Raw genomic sequence first — 27,190 nt, 5'->3', positions numbered from 1 at the left:
ACATTATCTTGGAACAAACATCTGCCATTCTTCTTCACTGAATGGAAGAAAGGCTAAATGAGTTGGTGATTATAGTTCAGATGTAAAGACTGTGAAAACCACTGGTGTGATCATTATGTGATCCTGCCCTTTAACGGCGGATGGTCCAAAGGGAATTGTGATTTCCTGTTTTTATTCAGTTGACAGTGGGCAGCCTTTGTGTCGCACAGTGCTATGGAAAAATAAGGATATGGTATTACCCCACTGGCAGACTTCTTTCACAGATATAATGCATGATGACCTTCACCTAGTGAACCATATTTATTTCTTTTCAATCACCTTTCAACATACTTTTGGACACGTAGTCCTAAAACAAAGACAGGAAACAAGTTCAAAATAATTATTTTTTCAAACACCAAAACGAATTCAGGGGATTTCTGTTTTCTTTTAAGCTCTTGGAAAGCAAAACAGAAATATACCTCAGCCTATGAGTGAATTTCACGACAGTAACATCTATATCTAATACCAATACTGTAATACAATCATCTGTAATTACATCTTTTGTCCAAGAGGGCTTGCCATAGAGTTTCCAGACGTCGGCACGTCCTCCGCGTTCTTGCGTCATGGATTTACCCACGTGCAGATGTTTATGCTCCTCGTGCACGTCTGCCAGAGACAGGGACGAGCAGAAGCGCGACACACATAGAGCAAAGAGAGAATGGGGGACGAATAGCAAATAATTTGATTAACAATATTAAAATATGGGACGAGAAAACAGATTTCTGTGGATTTATTTTGTGTCTTTGCCTGTCCATTGTTTAATAAGCTCTACCATTAAAGGGACGATTGTGTTGCCTTCAGGTGATATAGGAGAAAGTGTGCGTACACGGTTTCTGTCAGAGGGGGTCGCCTTGACTGCTTATTCTAAAAATGATCGAATTGTGTATCATTAATTAAATCTTTTCTTTCGCCGATTTGTGATCACTTTGCGTCACCTTGATTATGTTGCACATTATTATAGCCATCTTGCTTTTCTGCAGTAGTGTCATCTCACTTTGCGGTTGATGTAAGTCACTTTATGGTACTTTGCGGCTGTTTCGCATCTCATTGTGGTGGTTTAATCTTTATTAAAATTATTTTCTTAGTTTGTTTTTGTTTTGTGTCTCTTAATGGTCGATTTTGCATCACTTTGTGTTGGTTTTGTGTAACTTTGTGGTGTTTAATTATGTCTTTGTGGTTGTTTAATGCCTCTTTATTGTCCTTTTATCACTTTGAGGTCATTCTGCGTTTGATTTAGGACACTCTTTCAATATGAACTCCGTCTATTTACAATTTGACGTTTTTATGGCAGGTCAAATAGCATCAGTAAACGACACCTTCAAGAAGGCTCATATTTACTGCTCTCATCTTGTAACTTAAACGCATCATTGCGGGGGGAGACGGCGGGTTCACCAGTTAAATCCCTCCCCGGATTTGACAACACGCACGCACCTTGAATGCTTGTAAACAGAAGCTCACACGTGACACCGAGAGCCGAGTCGCGCGACCGCATTGTCTGTGAACGGACAAAGAGCGACACAGTCAGCGATATTAGTGAGCGCGAGCGTCGGCCAGGGTTAACGGTCAGGTGCCATGACAACGGACATTATCCATCCCAATATGAAGCCGAGTTTCCCCCGTCGCTCAAACCGCTGTGTCCGAGCGAGTTTGACCGTTTGAAGAGCTCCATGTCCGGATCGCAAATCCGACCGTTTGGAGGGATAACGACGTCAGCTGCGTTTTCACCAGCTCTCGAGGGTAAACAAAGCTGGGCAGCCTTTGTTTCACCTCTTAATTTAGCAAGCCGCTTCAGCTACGCCAAATCTCACTTTCCGAGCTAACGTTTAATGTTAGCTAATCTAAGCTAGCGGTAGCATTTCGTCTCGAGATTTTTTTTCAGGCTAACATTAATCTACTTGTCTTGTTTTACTGGCTGGATGAGATGTCATTCACAATGGAGGATAACTTGGAGTCCGGATGGGTGTCCGTCCGACCTAAAGTCTTCGACGAAAAAGAGAGGCATAAATTCGTCTTTATCGTGGCCTGGAACGACATCGAGGGAAAGTTCGCCATAACCTGCCACAACAGAACCGTGCAGAGACGGAGCACTTTTCTGGACCTCGACAGCAGCACCCCCGTCGCTGCACTGCTTCCTGCTCCCGGTGCCTCCGTGGCAGAGAAACGCACAAAAAGTCCTGTCAAAACAAAGACGGATGAAGTCTGTCAAACGGGTAATTTAAGACCACACTCTGTACCTAAAGGAAAATCCCCAACAAAAGCTGTTAAAGAGGGTAGTTCAAAGTCATCCGAGTGTATTAGCACCACACTAGGGTCCTGGGATGTTGTGACGCCTAAAGTAATAGATATGGAGATCCTGGACCCAGTGGATGTCCAGCTATCTCCGGATGATTCAGACCCAGGTGACAGCGACAGCAGCGGCCGAGAGGACTTCAGCTGGGCCGGGTTATTCTCCTTCCAGGACTTGAGGACAGTCCACCTCCAGCTGTGTGCCGTCAACTCCGACCTGGAGCCATGTCTGCCCTCTTTCCCCGAGGAGCAGTCCGGCGTGTGGTCGGTGCTTTTCGGTGCAGCCGGAGTGTCGCAGCGTGAGACGGACGCCCTATGCTACCAGCTGCAGGTGTACCTGGGTCATGCCCTCGACACCTGCGGCTGGAAGATCCTCTCACAGGTGCTTTTCAGCGAGGGGGACGACACAGAGGAGTACTATGAGAGCCTGAGTGAGCTGAGGCAGAAGGGCTATGAGGATGCTCTGGAGAGGGCCAAAAGACGCATGCAAGAGGTGAATTCATCTTTATTTTTTTATCTACACGTTTTACAAATATTTTATAACTTAATGTGCTCTTAGAAGAGGAACACATTGCATATATTTTATTTGTTACTATTATGAATGCAGACTTCAGCACATGAATGACATTAAACTTAGAAATCAATAAATTCGGAAGGAAATATAAAGCAAAAACTAACAAATTCACACTTAAATACATACAAAAATAATACATATCCATAACTGAGACAAACCCAACATTTCCTGCATAAATGCATGAGTCATATTCCTTATTCACAGAGGAGACTAATATCTATTTACTTTTGACTTTAATGTAATCCCAGTACACATCCCAGGGGGACACCCCTTCCTACATTCATAGGATGCTGTTTCCACCACTGCACTTAGCCATTCTTTCAATTCTGGAGCCTTTTTTATCATCCAGTGCTTTAAAATAACTTTACAAGCTGTTATTGTAGCTACAATTTTCACAGGAAATGCACACTTGGATATGTTTGGCATTCGAGACTGGCCGGCAAACATAACTCTGGACTAAAAGGGATTTCTGAACCAAACCAACCACAATTTTTTTCTGTACCAGGACCCAAAGGGATCCAACCATACTTGCCTTTCATAAGCAATGTAGGAAAGTTCCTCTTTCACATTGACATTGACAACATAATTAATCATCCAGCATCTTTCTGTGGAGTCTGTATGGTGTTTGATAATATCTGGCACTTTATCTGACACTCTTCAAATGTCACTTTTTATTGACGCACAGGGAAACCGCAGACTGGTGAAACCCTGAAGAAAAGCATGTAGATTTCAGAGCATAATTATGTCTCATGAGCTGCTTTTACACCACAGGAACTTTCTCCAGGGACTAGAGACTTTTGGAGGTTCTCTGTGTTTCCCACAGTATGACAGTCGGGGGGATATTTGAAAGAATACAAAAACAGTTACCCTATAGCTGGTAGATTATTTCTTATTTCACCATTTTCAAATTGCACAGTAAACTCAATTCGATTACATCAGCAATTGAGACCATGTTGAGGACACGTTAGAGGTGGTACTTCTTGAAAGTACGTGGACTTGGGGGTTGGCCTTATAGCATTAAACATTTTGATTATTGGTCAAGCACTACTAGCATTCAGAGGTCCGGCAGGGCAGCAAGCAGTTTGACTGACTGGATGTGTTGCAGTACCATGCTTAAATATAAAACTCCCTAAGGGAAGTAGTGGTGTGTCATGTGTTGATAAGTGAAAAAAGAGTTATGCGGCTGTGACATATATTATTGATTAAAAAAAGAAAGCGTGGGTGTAACCTCTGTAAACCTGTGTTTAACAGGTGTGACTTTTCACACTTCAGCAGACTCATTTCTCTAACCTTTATGGGTCTTTAGACTTTGTTGCAAATGCAAACAACAACAGGCATAAGGAACCCTTTAGTACATTTGCAAGAGGCTCTTGGGACTAAAAGTTCCTGGTACTTTTGGTGTAAATGCAGCTATGGTCTGCTCACTCTCCTCCTCTTCCTTTGTCCCCCCCCTTCCTCCCCCCCTCCTGTGATCTACCATCTGTTGCGACTGCACGTTCACAGGCCTGAAATATGATCTGGTCCGGCCGGAGACAGCACACTCCAGTTGGCTGAGCAGTCTGAAGGGAGTTACATAGAAACATAGGAGAACAATTAGAGGTGGAGTTAGAGAAATGATGTGTCACCACAGCTGTTGGGATTGTTTCAGTGTTTAGTGCAGACATGGACATGTATTTAACTCAGCATGCATGTAAGAAGCTAACATATAGTGTCTGTAGGAAGCATGCCAAATATAACCTATGTTAGAGGACAACTAGAGCACTGCAGATGCTACAGTGAAGTCGATATAAAATCACAGTCATGATCACAGTCAGAGTGTTTGAGAGGAGACAAAGCCCCAGGCAGAGTCTTTCACCTCCACCTATGTTGTGATCATCAGCTGATCGACACACAAAGCACATACAGCTGTGAAAGGGTTTGCCCCAACCTGGAAGATTATTTAATTACACAACGTCTGACTTTGTTCCTTTGAAGGGGACCATTTTGTTGCACTCTGTTTTACAATATGACCCAGATCGTCTCATAGATTATTCATTTTGTCTGTAAGAGGACAAAAATGAATGTTTTCTCTGTTGTTATTTTGGACTGCAAATAATAATGATTTCTGTTATTGTCAGAACTTTTGTTCTTTGATCCAGTTGATCTTCTGGTTTTGTCAGTGGTGAGTTTAATTGGTTTTCTGCTGCAAGTGAGGGACTATTTCTGTGTTGCTGATAACATTTCAACACAATAAGAAGGGGTCAAGGGTCAAGTAACATTGCTGTGTGCAAGCAACTTGTAGACGGCACCATTTGCTTAAGGAAATGGTCACATTTTTCGTACTTATTTTTGTCGAAAAGATGATAAAATTATATAAAAAAACAAGGTCCTAAAAATTGTCGTACGTTTTAGCCTTAGAGTCAGTTGTCTTCATATCTCATGACATGCAGTTGTTTGCTAAATGTTTTTTAAAGCACATTTATCTGCGTAGAAGAACCACAAATTAGAAGCACATCCAAATAAAAATCAAACCAAAGCAAGACTTCAGCTTCAGAGAGCCTCGCTCTGAGATAGCGTCAACAACAACAGACATTTAATTACTTGCAGGACAGTTGAATATGGATTGCACGTGTTTCCATTTTCCAGTCCTTTCTTGATAAACCTTGACTTGAAGTAATATAATAAGCAGACCCGAGCAGCTGACCTGGTCCCTGCAATTCAAAGGCTAAAGTCTAGATTTAGTGATTTATTAAGATAGCAGAAAAACTGGACACAAGTCTTATTCTGTTCAAGGAAAATTAGTGAGATACCCCTTTTAAACTTTGTAGTAGAGCTGCAATGATCAAGTAGTCAATTTGATTTGTCAGTTATCAAGACATTTTCTTGGTAACGATTTGAGTTTCTACCTTATGGGTATTTAACAATCTGTCTAAATTCAGCTAAAGAGATCATCATCACATTGGACTGCATACCTCTCACAGCCCTTCTATAACACATTTAACTATGAAGCATAGATCACAGATTGGGATTATTAAATATTATGAGATTAGAAGAAAGTATAAGGAGGAGAGAATTACTTGAAGATGCTCTCTGGCTCTTTATCCACTAGCAATAAGAGCATCACAACCGTTGTGCTCTTAGCGCAAAAAGATTGACAAGTGTAAAACACAGATGAAGGAAATGCATGTGTCAAACATTGACCAGGGGCACACAGTGTTTCCTTATCTCTGGCTTGTTGTTAGACAAAATGAGGCTAACAGCTTGTCTACAGTAAACCCCACAGGTTACAAGCTACTAGTTACACTTGAATGGTTTTGCAGGGCTCTTTGTAGAGCCTTACATTAACTAAACTTGTAATGAGTGCTGCATAAAGTTTAAACAGCATGACTAGAGCAGTATCGATTCTTTATAACACTACAGTGTCTGTTGTAGAGCATAAAGGTGTGAGTTAATGTAAACCTGGCATGTGAAAGCTGCTAATGCACATTAAAGCTGCACCTTCATGTTTGTCTGTACTGAGCCCTGGATCGGCGACTACATGAAACGTGGTATCAAGTCAAAGCAAAGGAAGTATTTGAGCCACTAATGTTAGCGAATCAAGCACAATGTCTGTTGAATGCTTTGTGTGTTAGCATGTGCAGTATGTGTTTGTGTTTGTCACTGTGAGGTTTGAAGTTTGTCACTTGCACGTTAGCCACAGATGCCGCTGTGGGATTAGTCTGCCTTACAGTAGCTTTGGGGGACAACATTTTAGCTTAGTTTGTTTACATCACATGATTCACACTTGGGTATGCAGGTGTTTTTCTTTCTTGTGTTGCCCAATAACACAATTATTTTTTACTAAAATTACTCCAACATGCACATGCTGCCATCCATTGTTTCTTTTGAGCTGAAAGCCGTAATATTGTGCTCAAGGCGCATGTTGTACAGAATGAAACAACATTGCTGAGAGGATTTCCAGTCGTCGCTCTGTGTTCACTTGATTCATAGGTGGTGGAAGACTCTGTTCTATTTATGGGAGATAACTGGTATTCCCTTTTTAGACTCCTTTTGCTTTTCACAGCTCCTAAAGAGCGTTCATTCATTCACAGAGCTATTAAAACGACTGTCTGCTCAGATCACAGTCAAGGCGTGTTCTTCCTGAGAGACATTTCAATTAAAAGGCAGAGAGAGAGAGAGAGAGAAAAGTACTCCAGCCAGACGGAGCAGATTTAGAACAGACAAACTGGAAGAGTTAGTCCTGATGATAGGCCTGCAGCAGCTATGCTATAGCTCATATCACTCAGGGCACCCTGTAATTATGCACTCATGCACGTTGGAGTGCATGCTGTAGAGGTATCAGCTACATTTAGTATATAAACATCTTAGAGATACATTTTAAAAAGCACATTATTAACGATTCTTTCTTAAGTTATATGAACATCTGTTTGGAAAAACTGCTGCTTTTACATAATGAAAACGCATACTGTGCATTTAGATAATACAAACTAGCTGCAGATTCTTGTCAATTAATCAACTAATTGGCTCTAATTAAGAACTAGTAATCCTGCTCCCTCTTGAAGTACAGGATCATCAGCTTACACACACCCAGCAGCCACAGGTCTTCTCGGCTTCTTACATTTTAACATCATTGAATAGATTTGACTATGTAAATACAAAAACAGCAGGAAATGAAAAAGCTGCATTACAAAGACGAAGCATTGTCCTCAAATGAAGTAGAAGTACCGGTCCAGTATCAGTGAATTATGTACTGAAGCTAAGTTTTGGATTAATAAGACACCAGGCAGGAGCCGGCTCATTTAGCTCAGGGGTTTTCCTGGCTAGCAGCGCCTGCAGGGGTAGTGAGTCGGTGGTTACCACAGAGACACAGGCTCAAGGTAAACAGTAGGAGCAGTGTTTCGAGCTGAATCGTGCAGTGTCTACCCGAGTCCCCCAACGTGGAGGGCTTTGGAAAAGTCAGCCTGGAGTTAATATAAGAGTCTCCATTCATATCTATCGCTCCTCGCAGAGAGAAGAGCACTTTATCCACCGCTTTGGACGAAGATTGGATGGTGGTACATTTCAATATTATCTGAGGCAGGAGTGAAGGAGAAGTATTGTGCTGTTTGAATTGGAGATGCTGGTTTCTAAGAGCTCGGACATGAATTGTATTTCCGTGTACAATAGCTGTTTTGATAAGGAACAATGAAGAGTCTGTGCATGGCTGGACATATGGTGTGAATCAGCAACTGTTAGGGCCAATTTATTCTCATTGTGCTGCACTAAAGAACAATATAATTTATGGTATCATTCCTGACCACACGCACACACACACACTGGTGGTCTGCTCTCGCTTACAATCTCTTTCTCTTTTATAGATTACGCTTGGTATTTTTCCTCTTTGAGCCTTGAAAGAGCTTTTGTTTAGGACTCATTATTATCATGAATTAGTCAGAATTAGACTCGCAGCACACTGAAATCCAGTTGTTCCAAAGAATTTAGCAGAGCTAGCGTCACACATAATTAGAATTGTTAAGTAGGCTGTATTGTTGTAAAGTTACTCACTAATAAAAGTAAGTAATTTCATACTCAGCTGGATGTGCGGTGAGGATAATTCTGGTGATATTCTGTATTTTTCTGTCCAAAAACCCCTCACTGTACATTCCTCTAACAAGTATTGGCTGTGTAGCTATGCGCCGATTGACCCCAATTGTTGTCCAACTACTAAACATTTAAATCCATCTTTAAGACTTTGATTATGAAAAACACACGCTATAATCTCATGAAGCCTCAGATGCTGTTTTCAAAAGACCAAAACCCCAAAGTCTTCATTATTAATAATTCTGTAGAACACTTTTACGAATTTTAGGCATTTTGCTAAGAGTAATCGATTGTAAATGATTGATATGTGATCAAATAAAAGTATAAGGCGTCCAGCTGTTTAAGAAGATTACCTTTACCTTTCAAAACAAATCAAAGTATTAATGTATGAATGATTTAAAGATAATTTGAAATCAAAATAATTGTTTACATTTTTAATAATATACAGTATGTCTTGCGGGGAAAAGTAGAAAATGCTGTGTTGTAGGTTTTCTTTATGGTATTTGTCATAACTTGAAAACAATGTTGACAACTTAACCCACCCTCTGGGATGTTATGAAATTTTGCCTCTAATGAAAGGCTTTATCAAATTTTCATGTCTCTCTCTAGGAGGCGCATTATCTCTAGTTAGCTGTTATGGCGCGCTGATGTGGTTGTGTTTAAAGCAGCATCAAATAGTGTTCTGCTAGTCATTAATGGGAACTTTAAATATTTACTTCTCCAGTAGGCACCATTGGACTTGTGCTGAGTGCCACAGATTTGTTGGGGAAAAAGGAAAGAAAACAGTGGCTTTTGTCCTTTCATGGCATTTTCTGGCTATAACAAAAACATTAAAAAGCACCAGCTTTGTCCTTTAATGTCAGACTTAAATATGCTTTCTCTGCATGTTTCTTCCCAGGTGTTGGACAAGCACAAAGCCATGGACAGCATGGTGGAGCTGCTGCAGGTGTACCCCGAGGAGGACGAGGCGTATGGAGAGCTGCTGGAGGCGACGACTCAGCTCTACCACTACCTGCTTCAGCCTTTCAGGGACATGAGGGAACTGGCAATGCTGCGCAGACAGCAGATTAAGGTAATGCACATAGACACACAGACACACACACACACACACACACACATACAAGTACCATCTGTTTTAGGGTTTGATTTAAAGAGGTTTAGAGCACACTGTAGACGGCTAACTGGTTTGTCCTGGAACACACTTCTACTCCATCAGCTTTTTTCTGGTTTGGTGGTTTTAAACACCAAGGTTAGTGCTGGGAAACGAACCCTGAACCACTGAATGGTGATGTCCTCGTATGAGCCCACGCTCCTAAGCCCGCTGTAATGACATTAGCATTAGCCACAGAGGGTACAAGTGATGATGATGATGATGTAGTAGCCAGTCTGTGCTACTCTCTAGCTTTGCATCCGGGGGTTGTCGAGGGCAGAGGATCAGCCAGAGAGGCTTTTTTCCCCCCGCCCAGATCGGCTTAACAACCAGCATAAGTATTATTACAGCAGCCACTAAACCACTCAGTAATTCTGCAGCCTCAGCACACTCCTCTGTTTTCTGCACTCTTTCTCCTCTCCATCTTTCTTGTTTTTGTTCATTAGAGGCTTGAAAAGGGAAGTAAATTACGGACTAATCTCTGCTGTCTCATGGCCTTCATACAGTCTTACTACATGCCTGTTTGGGTCAATAGGTCAGAGGTCTTCACACGCCTTGTACAGCAGAGAGCAGGAAGAAGTTATATACATTTGAAGCTACTGGAAACCTAAATCCATAATTGCCTTTTATTTAAGGTAATATAAGGTTTTATGTAAACAATAGCCAGCATCTAAACAGTTTTAGAAACTAGTTGCAATCTAATTTTGAAATATAAAACTTTAAAACATATAAGACCACCTTGCTGGCTGGGTGGATAGACAGGTGTTGTATTTTGTACCACTTTCCAACCCAAATTAGCCGTATCTCCGACACGTTTGGTGAAGCAGCAGAAAAAGAGACTAAAAGGAGTATACTCCACTGGCAATGGGAACGGAGACAATCGGCATCTATAAGCGGGTCTTCCGGGGTCTGAAAAACCAGCGTCAACACATTAAGTTTAGGTGGGAAAGGTATGAGTCCCAATGAATAGACACCATTGTTTAATGCAACAAGTTCATGTAGATTGATGGCGATAGCGAGTTTAGCTAGCATGATAGCTGAGGAAGCAGAGATGAACATGAAGACCAGCACAAACACATAGGAACGGTTTTGCTCATCGCAATATTGAACAATGTTATTCCTCATACGCTGCTGGCCTACATACAAGAGTGTCCATTCCACACAACTGCGTGAGGTGCCAGATCCCTGTCTGACTCTGAGGCGGAGTCCAATCCAACTGGTCTGAAATAACAAAGGAGGAGAAAGTGGAAGGACAAAAATAGCTGATCCAACAGTGAGGTAGCATGAGCAAAACTTGGCCAAAGTCCGTTCGTCTGAGCGGTATGGATTTGAGTTTGAGTAAGACTGGACTATGGGATGCATGTGACTTTACAGTTTTCAGTGTTTTCTAATTGGACACATGTTGTCGCCGTTTCTGTCTCTGTTTCTGTGTTTCTCTCTCACAGACGCTCTCAGTCATTCCTCCTCTGTTATGTTGGGAGTTCTCTAAACTACATTCCTCTCACAGCATGCTCATCCAGCATGGTGTCACAAACCAGCACAAGCGGCTGTGTGGGTGTGTTTATGAGTGTACATTATGATGGTATTTGGGTTCTTGGGCGTAGTGCTGGTCTAAATTAAGAAATGTCACAGATGTTTATGGAGCACTTTTTCTTAAAGGATCAGTCTGGATATGTTTGAACGTTTTGTCAACAAATCCAATGATAAGAGAAAAATACTTTTATCTCAATGACTGACAATAAACATAAACATCAATGAACCACTTTACTGCAAAGGCTGACTTCTTCCTTTATCAGCATCAACACACATACATCATCCTGCTGCCTTAAAGACTCACTAGAGCGCAGAATTTGTATTAATCCGCAGCTTAAAGTAGTCCCCAGTAAAGTAGTCTGTTTTAGTGGATTTTTGTGTCCAGCTGTTTCATGAAATGATTAATCCTTTTTTTTTCTACATAGAAATGTAGAATCTGTGGGCAGTGACGTGGATTTTAGGGACGGCGTGTGTGTTTTAGTGTTCTGGTTTCCGTTTGTACTATGCTTGTCGTCTGAGTAATATTGACCAATCACGTATCAGCAGGCTGCGGCGTATGCAGGAAAAACAGTCCGTGTGGAGAGCAAAAGCAGGAGGAACATAATGCGCCATATAATAATAACAATTTAGCTTCTTATTAATCTCTATAAACAGACATCTGCAGCAAGTTCAGCTGACAATCTGCTCTAGATTAAACATCATTTCCTTTGACGCTGTGTCATGAAAGCTGTTCAGTATTTAGATTTCCCGACTTCCTCGAATGCATCGGAAATGATCGATCCGACCTCCTCTTGAGGACAGACCTGACAAAGCTTCATTTTGACTTTTTACAAATCTGCATCATGATGTTGACATTTCTGCAAAAGCAAGATCTGTTAATTAAAGTCAATCACAAGAAAATATGTTTCTTTTTCTGTAAACAATGGAGCACGCAGAGAAGGAAGTCTTGACTGGAAGTCATTTATCGCTAACAGCTGGCTAAAGCAGACACGCTCGACATGTTCACCGTTGTCTCCAGAAGATTTATCGTTGTCGGACTACTGCCGGATCAGAGATTTTGGGAATTGTAATATCTAGTGTTTTAACAACAGGATCCGACTGTTTAATGTTCGTTACCGTCTTTTTTAACGTGACGATGTGGCCTGATGTGAAATAAATTAAAAGTTGTAAGTCCCACATAAAGAAAAGAAACGTTTGGTTGGTTCAAGTCACGTTTTTCCTCATGACTTGAGGTGTTCAGGTGTCCCAATCATTCATCCAGTTTGATTCTGACATGAAGCTTCATTGAGCTGTCTGACAATCTGAACTCTGTATGATGCCAAGGTTTCAGCTTTACCACCTGCAGCCCTCAGGGCGATCCAACGGCTGAAAACAAAGCTGTATGCAAATGAATCCTGGATGCCTGCAGAGACGGTTGGTTTCTCCCAAACTGATGAGTCAGGGGATCATGGAGGCTCTCTCTCCTTTTGTTAGGAAAGGGAAGAAGGAGTCAGGAGTTAGGACACAGGATACTGTTATTTACATACAGTTTGCATTAAACTATGTGACGCAAAAGTGACGTGAAAAGACGACAGCAGCAGAGTATCAATTGCTTCCTAGGATTACAGACTATCCCGACCAAAGTGTGAATGACACGTGTGAGGTTGTGAAGCCACCACAGGGCTTCAAGCTAAAAGCCAAACGGTTCTGATGAACTAGAATTAACGTTCAATCTTGTTGACCAGAGGCGTCAAACAGTAGAAGGAATGTTGTGTTGGAAATCTGGCTGATATTTTGAGTTAAGAGGAGTGAATGTGCTTCTTTAGCTGTAGATGTTGCGTTCAGAGGCTGCGCAGGCTGAATTGGGACGAGAGGAGTGAAATAACACTACAGCTAATGACTGATCTGCCCAACAGGGTGTCTGAACAGGTGTTTGATTAAACTTAATTGATTTCAGCATCAACTTACCTTAAAATTTGAACTCATTAATGCCAACAAACTGATCTGAAATGTTATTAAAAAGGCTTAACTTAAAATTAGATGTACAATGTTGACATTTATAATGACCCCCAGCGATGGTTAAAATACTAATAAAATCATGATGATGTAACATCATTGTAGAGACTTGTTGGCCAGGGCACAGCCATCTGCACACTGCAGCACTTTATTATAATGCGGCTATAAAAACTGAAGCTTCTGCAATTTGGATATTTGATATTTTAAATTGATTGTGCAGCCAAAGTTTTGATGTTTGATTTGTCTGATTTACTGTCTGAAATCCAGAGATGTTTAGATATCACTGTTGATTAAAATAGAGAAAGAAGCAAATCGATACAACAAAACTAAAACTTTTTGACATTTTCTGCTGGAAAAATTAGGAATTGATTTTCAAAATATTTGCAGATTCATAGGCTGATCATTAAAGCTCTTTAACTCTCTCTGTTCCTCTGAACTGTAGCCATCTTCTGAACAGGTGAATGAAAGAGCAGATGGAGCAGTCAATGAATGCTCACCTGAATGAATCAACGACAAAGGGTGTCGGGTATTTCGGTGAATGGTGCATTGTGAGAGTCACAGCATGCTGAAGCGCTGCAGTGCAGGTGTCCTGTTGCCTGGAGGTCAGAGGGCAGCCATGAATTAAAAATGCGGTTCCTGTGTAATGTGTCTGAGACACTTTTGTACGGCAGTGAGCTCCGGTTACTGTATCACGTCCACTGCATTATTACGTGGCAACTGTTGTCATGGCGGTCTCTTTAAAGACCTGCTGTGTTTACCTGCGGCTGTCAGGAAAATTTTACACAAATTTTCATCACAGAGCATCATATGCAAATGAAGTTGTTCTCTGACCTGAAGTGAAGTAGATATGGCACCTGAATGTAGATATGTATCTGATAGTTGTTGTGGGTACAAATAAGAAGTGGAAGAAGTGCAGCTTTGACGACGGTCAGATCTCGATATTCTCCATGGTTCTTACATCACCCATCCCGAAGAGTCCCTCTGTGAGAGAGGTCTGCTAAGAAGACATTAGTGAGGTGGTGTTCTGTCTTTTTCTCACTGAATACAAATCCCATGGAAAGACCAAAACCAAACATTTCTACAAATACTTTCCCACTTCCCTTCCATTGTGTGTAGCACTCAAAAAATATCAAGTTTTGTTAAGGGGTAACATATTTCCTCAAACAGCTGGATATTGTAGTTTTTAGTAAGTGTCACTGTGCTGTACAAAGTGCATTTGCTTGGGACTATTTACACCCACGGATTTATACACTTTCAGTGCCCTTTAATTTAACCTCTAACTCAGAAGCCATCAAGATTTATATCCTTCCTTCCCCCGCAGACTGTCTGCCTTGTATCTAACTCTGCGTCACTCCCAAAAAAGCCTTTTACTTGCTATTTTAACCAGATGAGATAACCGCGCTGTTGTCCCAGCCCTCACCACGAGAACTGGCGTCACCTCTATCTCGAGTCTGACGCGTCTGTGTTTTGTCACCAGCAGCTGTTAACCAGAGGTGTTAAGAGAACTCACTCACAGGCGCATCTCCCCCGTCGCTTCCTGTTTTCGGTTGTACACAAGAAGAATAGTGAAGAAGCAAGGTGACAGCTGACTCAAAATAAAGACACTAAACAGGCGTTAAAGTAATTGTCTGCAGCAACAGTGTTATTGTGTTATTCATGAGGCAGGGATTAGTTTGGGAACTCAGTGACACCAGAGGGTGACAGGTGTGAGGAAAGTAAGCAAATTCTGCTGCCTCTTTTATACTCTGCAATGTATTGACAAGGTGTTAAGCTGGGATACCTGTTTAATATTTATTTGCTTACACACTGCATGAGTTTACCTAGATGTTCATGCATTCATCCAAGAAGTGGCATAGAGATTGATCTGATATGAGACGGTTTAAATGGTTCTTTATCAAAGGATGCATGATAATATCGGCCTGTCATTGGTATCTGCTGATAAAGGCTTTAAGAGCTACTACTGATCTTGATCCAGGTGAACATTTCTGCTGATACGATTGGCTGATAAGATAATGCTTTAACTCCACTCATGTGAAGCGAGCTGTTTACTATTTGAGATGATTTAATACCATTCGCTTCACATTCCTGTTCAGTCATTGCCGCAACGCAGCTTTAAAAAATGACACAGGAAATAAACATGTCATGTTTTACATTTAACTTTAGTGTTTTTCCCTTTTTGGCCAACACATGTTTACATTTTGAAAAGCATTTTATCTCATGGCTGCATCTGCCAGCGAGTCGTTGAAGTTCCCATATCTGCTTCAGACCCACACAAGAAGCTGTTCTGCTGTTAAATAAGCCGGCGTGCGGGATCCTTGCTGGTTTTTTTTCAGTAAGTTTAGTGTGTGTTTACGTTGGCGGAAGTGGCTTCGGCAGCGTCACTCGATGATCTCTACCGCGCAGCTCTGGCTCCAAATGATGTCACCATCACAAGATGGCAGCGCCCGCCATGGGGGCTATTTTGGCTTCAATTTCGTACAATGAGAGCAGATGGAGACGCGACATCCATCTCCATTGTCATTGGTCCATCATTGGTTTCTTTCACTCTACCTTAGACAGAATGTATTAATGTGATTTTAGAGAACTGCATTTATCTCTATCTCCTTTTCCTCTGCAACATTCACCTCTTGCTTCCACCTTTTTTGGGTTCTGACTGCATTCAACGTTCATACAGAAATGTTACCAGATCTAACGTAGTAGGAACACCGCTAAGATGTGAGATTGCACCTCCAACCTCAGCTTATCTTGTTTCCTGGATAATTTAAGATCCAGACGTCTGATGACTTAAATCCTTCCTCAGTTAATTAAATAGATAAAGATGATTTGATGTCTAGCAAACTGTCTGCTCTTAGGTAAACTCTGATCAACCTGATTCTTACAGACGAATTTGAAAGTTTCATATTGAACCCGTTCAACCAGGCATATTTCCGAGTTAGAACAACACTATGTTTCCAGAGACATACAGAACATTTTCTTGAAAAACAAGCACAAAGGTCGACAGTGGTGTGGATGCTTCTGCTTCACTTGAAACCAGTCTAACAGACTGCCAATCAGGGGGCCGACATCATGCAGAGGCACAGAGGTCAGCTGAGACAAAAAGTCAAAACAACAACAGATGTTTCTGAATGTCACAGACAGTGTGACATGTCGACGTGTCTGACTGATCACAGCCAGAGCAAAGCTCTGTACCATTTGTTGCTCTGTGGGTGTTACAGTTTGGACGCTGCTCTCGCCGTGTTCACATGTAGGTGCAGCGTTTTCAGCTCTCTGCTGCTGTATCCTCTGTTTTCTTTCATTCCTTCTCCTTACTGTCAGACTTTTCCTCTCTGGCGTCTGACGTAATCCCTCCTCCCTCATTCGCTCCCAGTTTCACCCCAAAACCACTCCCTGTTCTCGTCCCTCACGTGCAGACGCTCAAACACACACTGTAACACACGCACACAAAACAAAGCAGTGAGTATGCTGGCGAACGTAAATGAAGGCCTTTGAGGTTTGTTGGTGATTACTACGCTCCTGTTTATTCTTGAGCACCTACACACATCTGTTTCACATCCAGATATTAATAAGACTGTAAGAGCACGAGGCCCTGCTGGGAGTTAATCTGTGTGTGTACATTTTGTTCCATGTGGTCTTCTCTGTGAGGAGGAGGAGGAGGGTCGGCGGGTTCACGGCTCCACGTGGCAGAGCTTTTCCCCCTTTTCTCACTCTTTTTCACATGGCCTGACACGAGCTGCTGGACTGTGGAAATGGATGTGTGATGTTTCGCCGTGTTTTATAAACTGCGTCCAGAGAGTGTTGAGATTTTTTCTTGTTTTGTTGTGAAGAAATCTTTTCCTTCTCTATTGTTCCAGCAGCTCAGTAGGACACTGGGTTAGTGTCACTCCAAACACAAACAAGCACAGACATGCCTTTGGTCACAACTCACTATTACCACCACCTGCTGTAACATGCTGGTACTACAGAGCACTGTAGTGACTGGTCTATATAACTGCTGTGACATGCAGCACATGGAGGGTTTAAGGTAAACTTAAAACTTCTTTGTGGAGTCATAACTCTAATCTGAACATGATGCACATACTTCAGATCTAGTGTGACTTCTATCGCAAAGACGCCTCCATAAATCAGGGTTTGCACAAATTATCTGTACAAGGAAATGTGCCTCGTTTTTATAGTTATGTCGTCAAGGTTTGGGAACAGCTTGAAGTCAAATAAAGCTTGGAACATACTAACTTTAATGTAATCATAGCTGGTGTTTCATCTACAAAACCATCACTAAAAAAAGGTCTTTCAATATTTGATATGATGAACTGACGCCATGGTTATATTTGTTTTTCTCCTGGTTGATTTTCCGTTCTGCTTCTGGTGAAAACCAGCCGCCATGAGCGCAGCCTTCTCACGTGGGCATATCTTTTTTTTTTCCACTTGCATTCAAAGTCACAAATGAGATTTGATGATACAGACTTTGATATTGTGGAATTTTCTGGTTAAAAGTGTTTGAAATGTTCTTTAAAAGCTGTCTCACGCCTGATAAATCAACAAAGAAGTCCTTGGAAAAATTGACCTTCTTTATTACTTCAGTACTTAAGTTTGTTTGCCAAAATGTACACACATGATATATGTTAACATAAAGGTGCTTAAGTTGGGGCCCACAATTAATTAACTGAATCAACAGCGATATTATCCTTAGGCAATGATTATCTACCATACGGAGGACAAAGAACAGAATAATTGCATTAGTAGTGACCAAAATGATGAATTGTTGCCCGTAAAATATAATATATGGTAATGTGGTGGTAAAAGGGAAAGTGTCAGACCCTGGTCTTTACTGCCTGAACTTTATCTGTGCTGCCGATGCAGATATTGAATGTTTCACCTGCTTTAACGACCGTCCTCCACCCCGTCAGATCTCACTGGAGACGGAGCGGCTCGGGCCTCGTCGTGTGGACGGCCTGAGGAGGGAGGACGAGGAGTGGCAGAAGAAGGCTCACGCCGCCGTGCTCTCCATACAGGACCTGACTGTCAAGTTCTTTGAAACCACGACTCGGTCACAGAAAGGTAAACACAGAGGAGGCATTTCCTCTCTGATTGAAAGCACTGTGGGGCTTTTGTTTCTGCTGTGACCTTTGAACCTTTGTGTGGTATGTTTACTCCATGACAAAGTGCAGCTAACGCTCCACGTAGAGACGATTTAAAGCAAACATCTGCAACCTTTTACATACCAAAGTCCCCCTTTCCTCCAGAAGTATTTTAATCCTCAAAACATCTCAGCTATGGACTGACAGGAAACAAGTCAGGCTTCAAACAGGCCTCGCTTACCTGGGTTTTACAGTCAAAACAATCCAGCTCTGTTTTCAAACACTGCTTTAGTGTCCTGCCAGTAACACTTTTTTTCTTGACAAGTCGATCATTTCAGAGTATCAGAAAATAGTGAAACGTGTCCAAGACGGTGTCTCCAATTTTCTTGTTTTGTTTGATATCTGTCAAAAAAAATATCACATTTGAGAAGCTGACATCGGGGAATGAAAAATGTTTTTGTTTAATTTATTACAATCATGTGTTGCAGCTCTGTACGAGCGGATGCGTGCTGACCAGAGGAAGTTTGGAAAGTCGGCGTGGACGGCAGCAGTTGAACGCATGGAGCGGCTGCAGTACGCTGTCTCCAAAGAAACCCTGCAGCTGATGAGGGCGAAGGAAATCTGCCTGGAGCAGAGGAAACACGGCCTGAAGGAGGAGGTAATGTGACACCACGACATGCACTGATTTCTAACTGATGCTGACAAAAGTGTGTGTTCTCAAAGAGCTCGTAATACTCTGTGTTCGATCCCACAATGACGAGAGAAAGACACTTGGATAGAGACACGTTTGGAGAGGAGGGGAAAAAAGTGAGATAATGGTGGTGTTTGAAAAATGAGCTCATGGCTCAGACATCCTGTAATGGAGGGAATAACATCCTGGTGTTCAACAGTGGAAATGACTCACTGGGAACGACTGCTGGGGTCAAATGCTTCCTTTACACGTGCAAACACATAAAAACCTCCCAGTGTTTAGAGAGAACAGAAACACTGCCTCAGATATAATCCCCAATGGGTCCTCTAATGTAGAAAAACACAGTCAGGAAGTAGTGCAAGACACTTTGAAACCCAGCGGGAACTAATGTAGTTTGTGTCTGTGTGTTGTAGATGCAGAGTCTGCAGGGTGGGGAGGATGCCATGCTGCGTCTGGATCAGCTGGAGGCGCTGTACTACGAGCTGCAGCTGCAGCTGTATGACATCCAGGCTGAGGTGCTGCGCTGCGAAGAGCTGCTGCTGACTGCTCAGCTGCAGAGTCTGCGCAGGCAAATGACAGGTGAGCAGCTGGCTGTTCTTTTGTTTTGGTTTTAAAATGTTGTCTGCACAGGAAAAATACAGCGCTGACTGATGTATTTATTCTGGGTATCTGCTGACTGATAAGTAACAAGAAATGGCAGCACAACTACTGCTATATATAGTCCTGTGCTTGTTGCTTTTTAACCGTTATATGTTGTGATGTTCCAGAGCGACAGGATGAGGTTGTTTACTACGATGCCTTTGAGAGCCCTGATGCCATGAAGGGTGAAGAAGATCCCACGACCCCGCCGTCCCCCCTCAGAGATGAAGAACTGGGCGTCCTGCAGCAGCGGACGCGGCAGCTCGAGGCCCGACGAGGCCGCATCACCGCCAAGAAAGTCTACCTCAAAAACAAGAAGGTAAGAACAGAGGAGTGTGGAAGCTGTTAGATCCCGGTAAGGTTGAAGACGTCTTTGAAAATTGGTTAGTTTTGTGCATTATCATCATTTTCTTTGTCCTCAATAGGAAATCTGTATCGTCAATCACAACCAGAAGTTACAGCAACAAGGAGACGGTGATTCCCTGCAGATTCTGCCACTGGTAACTTTCAAATATCTATTCATCTTGGCTGAGTCTGGAAGATTTAGCGTTAACTGAGCCACTTTAATAACCTGTGGAACACATGTTACTTCATCTGATGTTTGTTTCCTGTAAAGGGAGGAGAAGCAGAGGAGGACGAAGCCAAGAGAAACGCCAGAGTGAGTCAGGACAGACAGAGGACTCTGGACCGACTACGCAGCCTCAAACAGGTGTGACTCCACACTGAACACTACCTTTAACTGCTACTTATACTTAATGTACCGGTACTGTAAATACAGGTTCAACTGCACTGCCTCCATCTACTTACTTAGTATTTACATCACATACATATACATACATTACATACATATTTATACACTAATTTGCATGTAACAATAAAGACCATGAGATTAGATCTTGACTTTTTTCTTCAGTGCATCTTTGAACTTTGAACTAACTCCTGCGTCTCTGTGTTGACTGACCTCCTCTCTTTGACTCCACCTCACAGCGTTACCCCGGTCAGGTGACTCTGAAGTCGAGCCGGCTGCGTCTGATTCAGCCTCACAGCCGGAGGAGAGGCGGACAGCAGCCCAGCGTGCAGACGACCAGCGTCCAGACCGACTGCATCTCCGACCTCCCAGAACTCTCTGCTCCTCCTTTTCCCGACGCCTGCGCCTGTGACAGCGTCTCTCTACCTACTGTTGATCTCCAAAGTCTGGACTCCTCTCCTCCCTTCCTCTCTCTGCCTCCCCTCTCAGCCTCCCCGTCTGTTCTCTCAATGGGAGCTCCCCCTCCTCCTCCACCACCTCCTCCACCTCCACCTCCTCCTCCGTTCCCTTCCTTAGAGGACCAGCAGCAGAATCCCTCAGAGAGCCCGGTGCGGCACAGTCCACGCGAGTCTGAGCCGTCCTCTCTGCCTTTGGCTCCGTTTTCCCCTCGATTCTTCGACAGCAGTCAGCTGCTGACGGCGAGGAAGAAGCTGAAGAAGACGGCCTCGCTCGACTCCTCGCAGTGGAGGAGAGGTGAGGAGGAAATCACACTTTTTAAACCATTATTAATTACTGATGAATATAGCTCTAAATCACTGAATCAAGTGTGATATAATAAATAATTCTAGTCCATGTGGTAATTCCACCCTGGCTTTTCCGTCTTAAATTTAACACCAAGAAAGTCTGTAAGTAATGCTAACTGTGTGTGTCTGCAGCGAGCTCCCCCATGGACGAGGTGCTGGCTTCTCTCAAACGCGGCAGTTTCCACCTGAGGAAGGCGGAGCTGCGAGTCCTGGCCCCAGACCCGGACGACGACAGCAACAACATCCTGGCTCAGATCCGGCAGGGCGTCCGGCTGAGGAAGGTACGGACCCGACCGGAGCAGCCGCGTCACGCCAAGAGCTTCCACCACTCTGCCGACGCTCTGACCCGCAGCATCCACGAGGCTCTGAGGAGAATCAAAGAGGCCTCGCCCGAGTCCGAGTCGGAGGATGAAGGCCTCCCGTGCACTGACTGGGAAAACTAGTTTGGATGTTTTTAAACTTTATGGATACGTGGAGCCAAAACGAAGAGAAAACGAAGGCTCAAGCCGGGGTTCACTCCAAACCTTTGAACAAAAACCCTTGATTTTTTTATATCAGAAAACTGTCAGAAGTTTTTTTAATACTTCTGTTTGTAAAGATGGACCACTAATCTTTTTTTATGTTGTTGCTGTGGCATTCTTGGCGAGGATACAACCTCTAACCTCTCATTATGTCAGTCTACACGTCGTACTGTAGCTTGCTGTGATGGGTTTGTTTTAGGAAGTGAGTGTTTTGCTTTTACGTTCTTCTCACTTACAACAACAAATACTCTTCACTGAATACGTGTGCTGTACACTTTTACATTCAACCATGTGACAACATTCATAGTGTGTATTCCAGCGCATAAAACAACAAACAACAGCTGCTTTATGTAGCTTAGCTTATCTAGCTAAAGGGGAGTGAATCAGCCATTCCTGTTTTATTACACATATTACAGATACACATATAGACAGATGCGTGTAAAGAGGAATATGATCTAACGAGAGGAAGGACTTTCAGGAGGGCGGATTTAAAACTCAACCTCTGTTACCCAGTTCGGAGGTTCTCAAACTACTGGTGCCTCCCCAGGGGCGAGAGCTTAAGGGGGAGACTTATGTCAAAGATACTGTGTGAGGTTAAAGGTACAGAAAGTAAGGTATGGTAGTTTGGCTCACTGAGTGAGGCCATGTCTATATGTACACGGGTCTTTTCAAAACGTAGCTTTTTCTCTGCGTTTTGGCCTTTCGTCCACACAAGACTTTTTGAAACTCCGTTTCCATGGAGACATATAGACGGGGTAAGCGGCGTTTTTGGCTCGTGACACCAGGCTGTGTGCCGTTATCTCCTTTGCGAGGCGTCACAAATGAGGCGACATTCCTTGCAGAATTACGTGACGAAAACAGTGATGCTTCTAACCTCGCTAACAGGACTTTTTACATGTTTACACATATGTACAGTCACTCGTCCACGATATTGATATATTGTCCCCCTTCCTCGATGCGCCATTGCAGCCCAACAGGTAGTCTAACGGCAATAGATTTTTTAAAACTTTTCATTGTCTGCGATTTTCTTTTTTGTCTTTGCATGACCGGGTTATATCGCCGCCTGTGTCTCAGGACAGCGCTTCTGTTGTGTCTGACGGTTTTTTTTTTAAACGAAGGAGGGAAAAACTCTGTGTACGTGTAGACATGGCCTGAGACCGTTCAACAACTACAACTTGAGCTGCAGCTGCAGCAGCCCATGCAGGCCGTGAGGGTACTTTAAACCCCTTCTGTGAGCCACAACTCACTTGAATCTGAACACACGGATTTTATACACACATTGTTACATTTAACGGGGCTGAAACTTGAAAAGGTTAAAACCATCTTCAGTATCTACTTTAAATAAGTGTCAATAAATCTGCCTGTCAATCATAGGAAAAAAGATGCTCCTTTACAGTTCAGAACTTCACGTTTAAAGTAATCCAGTGACAGTTGTCTGTACATGCGTGGGTACACTGCAAACAGCAACTGCTCATAGCTCATTCGGCTACCTTATAATGATGACAGCGACTCCATGACCTTATACGTCCTGTGTACATCACCCCAAGGCATTGTGGGAAATGTAATTCCTAAAGGAGCATGATTCAAATAATAGGAGACAAAAGCCATTGATATTTAATATTGAACTGTATTTGTGACTTTATAAAGAGCTAGTTTCAGATGCTGTAGCTGATAGACCTTTAGAGTATAAGAGAGAGAGTTTATATCAGGATATGATCCAAATAAACTGTTTACCTGCGGCCCAAACAGACTTTAAACAGAGCTCAGCACAGCCGGGCGGATATACAAAGTACACGTCTGTGTTTGCTCCTTCACAGCTTCTTCATCTCTGAGACGGGCTCTCTGAGAGCGTTCTTCAAGAGTTTTTATTTCCAAAGAAGTACAAAAAGATCTGCTATGAACCAACACTGGAAATATTAGCATTCAAACAGCTGTCGTTTTTTAGATCATCAGTCATAAAATACATTTTCTGTTCTGGATCAGTATATACAAAATATACTAAAATCTACAGTTTATATATCAGCACAGCTTGATGTACAAACCATCTCTTGAATCTGTTATCGATTGATTGTGCTGTTTCTCTTTTGAGATGGAAAAACATACCTGAAGAGGATTCCCTCTGCTGTATATTCACCTCCACTGTGGAGATCCTCGAAACAAATTCTACACGAGCGATAGGAATATAAAAAAGCCACCAGCAACATCGCTGCGTTTTCAGACAGGAGATGAAAACCTCTTTTATGGAGCTTTACTCTTAAATGTTCAGAATAAAAGCTGGAACAATTCTGCAGAAAATTCATCTGCAACTATTTTAGTAGTCGACTTTATTGTGAGTAATTCTTTCAAAGCAAACTCGAAATATGATATATATAATATGAAATGTTTGGGTTGAGGGCTTTTGGTGGGACAAAACCAGACATTTGAAGACGTCTTTTGGGGGATTTTTCACTATTTTCTAGACGTACCTCTTAATCAACTGAAAATAACCTGCAGATTAATATAATAAAAGTATTTCATGGTGTCTTCAGATGACTCCCCACTTTTAAATGCTTGAAAAGCAAATGTTTAACATACCCAGAATATTTGAAGCCTGTTTGCAGGATTAGTTGAGCTGAAGTCTGAGGCTTCATTGCCCTCTGCTGGTTACTGATGAGCTCACTGCTCTCCACAAACTGACAACATTTTGATCATTTTTTTGTTTGTATTTATTTTGTTTGTTGTTTTTCATTCACCTGAGAGAGTCCTCTCTCTTTCCACTGCCTTGTTTTTATTTTCCTTACTGGAGTTGTTGTTTGTTGAGTTTGGTGTGTCTGTGTGTGTGTTTGATTTTATACCAGTCTCTCATTATGTGTTAACTGTGTCAAACCTGAACATTCTTACTGATTTTCCTGTATTTAACGAGTCATGCACTGATGGCTAAATTTAAAGGAATAGTTTGACATTTTGGGAAGCTCAATTATTTGCTTTCTTGGAGTTTGATGAAAAGATAGATACCATATTCTTATTAAACAAATTAATAGTAGGCATATTTTCGTAACCATATGACAGAGCCGGGCTAGCTGTTTCCCCCTTGTTTCAAGTCTTTATGTTATGCTAAGCTAACAGACTGCTAGCTGTAGCAGCATGTCAACAGTGCAGACATGTAGGGTAGCATTCTTCTCGTCTCACTCTCCACAAAAGAAAGAAAATATTCCGCAAAATGTGAAACTCTTCCTGAAAATGTGAAGTTACAGCTGCCATTCAACTGTTGCTAAGTGTTAAAACATCTTGCATGCAAAATGACGACATCTTTGCTCGGACTGTGCTTCTCTTTCATCCATAGAGATCTTTAAGGATAGGAAACATGTTGAAGATGATGTTTAAGTGTAAATCTTGGCAGCAGATGTTAAAGCCGGTGACAGTAGCTCCCACACACTGCTCTGTTTTAGGTTGTAATACCATTGTGCTTTTTATTTTGTAACCCTTTTTGTTTCACTTGTAGAACCGAAACTGTGTAGATTTCCTCCTACCGTTAACACAGTTAACAGTTTGACCTTTAACCTTTTATGACCTTATGCATGTGACTGGTTTTAGGACGAACCCATCACAACGTAAGTGCAATAATTAAGATGAAAAAGTCATTTTATGAATTATTATACTGTAATGAAATTGTAAATCATGAAAAATATATCCGCATGCCTAAATGTATTGAAGTATTTATTGAAACTTCATATTTTAAATGATTTTTAAAGCGTACAAATGTAAATGTACTTTATAAGGTTCTTTTATTGTTGCTTTTTTTGTTTCCTATCATGACATTCCTCTCAGCTTTCTATATCCCAATTATATATATTTTTTTCCTTTCAAAATAAAATTAAGCACCAAAATGTCTTTGAATGCTCCTCGTTGTGTGAAGATTCCTTTTATCAAATCGGGTTGAACCAAGTCAGTTTGCAAACAGTGGTGGTGAGTAACTAAGTACATTTAATCAAGTACTGTTATAACGGCATATGAGTTGTCACCATGCAGTTCAACCCTGGACTGTATGAAAAGATGGACAACATGACAGTGAAAGTGAAGCCAAACCCTCTCTATCGCCCCCTGCTGACTGGCTGCAGTATAGCTCATAAAGCCCGCCTCCTCCATGTTAACAGATGGGACATGAGTCAAACTATAAAATCAAAATTCACGTCAAATAAATGTTTCTCAAACATGGTTTCTGTCATTATAGTTAGTTCTTATGCTGATTTATGTCCAAGTGTTCTGACAAGTTTACTTTTAGTTAGCTGATGCTGTGGGTGTGACCTCATGATTGACAGCTCTGTTGACAAATCAGGCTCCTGCAGCGTTCTGGTCCCGAGTCGCAGAGTTGAGGAGGAACGACATTAGCACTACAGTCATTGAACTTCACATATATCTGCTTCATTTTTTCAGTAAGTTAAGTGTGCATTTTGGTTAAGAGGAAATGGGCGGGAAGTCAATACTGCGGCTCCACCAGCCGTTCTCTACTGCACAGACTCTGGCTCCAAATGCGCCAGATGGCAGCACCCGCTGTGGGTTGGGTTCACTTTTGTATAACGGGAGAAGGTGGAGACGCGCTGTCCATCTTTATATACAGTCAATGTTCCACCAAAGAGATATCCGCTCTAATCTTCTGACGTGGCTCCATTTAAGTGATTGTTTTTCTGTGAAACATGATGATTTCACCTCTTTGGTACTTTTCTCTAATCTTTACTTTTAGTCCAAAGAGATAAGAGAAGATTTGTGTATATAAGGTAAGGTAACATTATAGTAAACGGTTTAGAGACAAAGATGTGAGCTGTGACACTGTTTGCTTTTCAAGTAAAGGCACTGCTCATGGTGGATTCATGTTGGGTCTCTCTCTAAATAGTATAACAAAGCATACGGTCTAGACCTGCTCTTTTTAAGTGTCTTGAGATAACTTTAGTTATTATTTGGCGCTATATAATTAAAATCATCCCATAAACTGTCACATTTATCTGCTGACCCTTTGGAGGGACAGGACCCCTTGGCTGGGAACCACTGGACAAACTGTACACAGGTCATAGGTCATTTTTAGAGAAGCTGCAACAGTAAAACGCTGCTCTTTCATCAGTGCATGAGTGTAAATAACCTAGTAATGTTATAGTATTTCAGTCAGACGGGACTTTTACTGCAGAACGACTACTTTTACTTCTGATACTTTAAGTAAATCAGACTGATAATGTTTATGGATCTTTACGAAGTAGGATTTTATGTGAAAGACTTAGCTAGGTTGAAATATGTTTGCACTGTTGCATCAGTACTTTTACTGTAGCATTTATAAATCTAGTATAAAAACATTTTAGGTGTTTATGTTTTTATCAACAACTATAACCTAAATGATTTATGACAATAGAAGTAAAACACAGGTGTAAAAAGTCTTCAAAAATCGGTGACAATTACTGAACATTTCAATAGAATAAAAACGCACTAATATCCGCTTTAACTGTGTAATAATGTGTTAGAAAGCAGTTATTAGATGTTAATAAGCTGTCATAAACATCTGGACCCTCCTCCCATCCTGAAGTCGACGTGCAACGCGATGAATCCCGTCTT

At 41.9% G+C, this 27,190-nt stretch overlaps 1 protein-coding gene across 1 annotated transcript; it reads left to right on the top strand.

The window, feature by feature from the left end:
- The first annotated feature begins 1,929 nt into the window (after positions 1–1,929).
- On the top strand, positions 1,930–25,483 carry jmy (junction mediating and regulatory protein, p53 cofactor). Its single transcript, XM_069673312.1, has 10 exons — positions 1,930–2,818; positions 9,357–9,530; positions 18,041–18,191; positions 18,700–18,869; positions 19,316–19,481; positions 19,670–19,860; positions 19,967–20,041; positions 20,158–20,250; positions 20,529–21,042; positions 21,225–25,483. Exons 1-10 carry the CDS (start codon positions 1,961–1,963, stop codon positions 21,533–21,535), a joined length of 2,703 nt encoding a protein of 900 aa, XP_069529413.1. The 5' UTR covers positions 1,930–1,960; the 3' UTR covers positions 21,536–25,483.
- Positions 25,484–27,190: the final 1,707 nt, after the last annotated feature.

This window comes from Semicossyphus pulcher, unplaced genomic scaffold (assembly GCF_022749685.1).
Source record: "Semicossyphus pulcher isolate SPU_LCO1_2020_fin unplaced genomic scaffold, fSemPul1.0.p SCAF_22, whole genome shotgun sequence".
Taxonomy (NCBI): Eukaryota; Metazoa; Chordata; class Actinopteri; order Labriformes; family Labridae; genus Semicossyphus; species Semicossyphus pulcher.
This window is presented reverse-complemented; position numbering and strand designations above follow the sequence as displayed.

What these genes read in the sequence shown, in the direction of transcription:
- jmy (XM_069673312.1), top strand. Translation starts at nt 1,961, where the DNA reads ATGTCATTCACAATGGAGGATAACTTGGAGTCCGGATGGGTGTCCGTC. An exon ending in CCAAAAGACGCATGCAAGAG is followed by an intron (nt 2,819 to 9,356) that starts GTGAATTCATCT and finishes GTTTCTTCCCAG; the next exon opens with GTGTTGGACAAGCACAAAGC. An exon ending in CCCTGCAGATTCTGCCACTG is followed by an intron (nt 20,042 to 20,157) that starts GTAACTTTCAAA and finishes TTTCCTGTAAAG; the next exon opens with GGAGGAGAAGCAGAGGAGGA.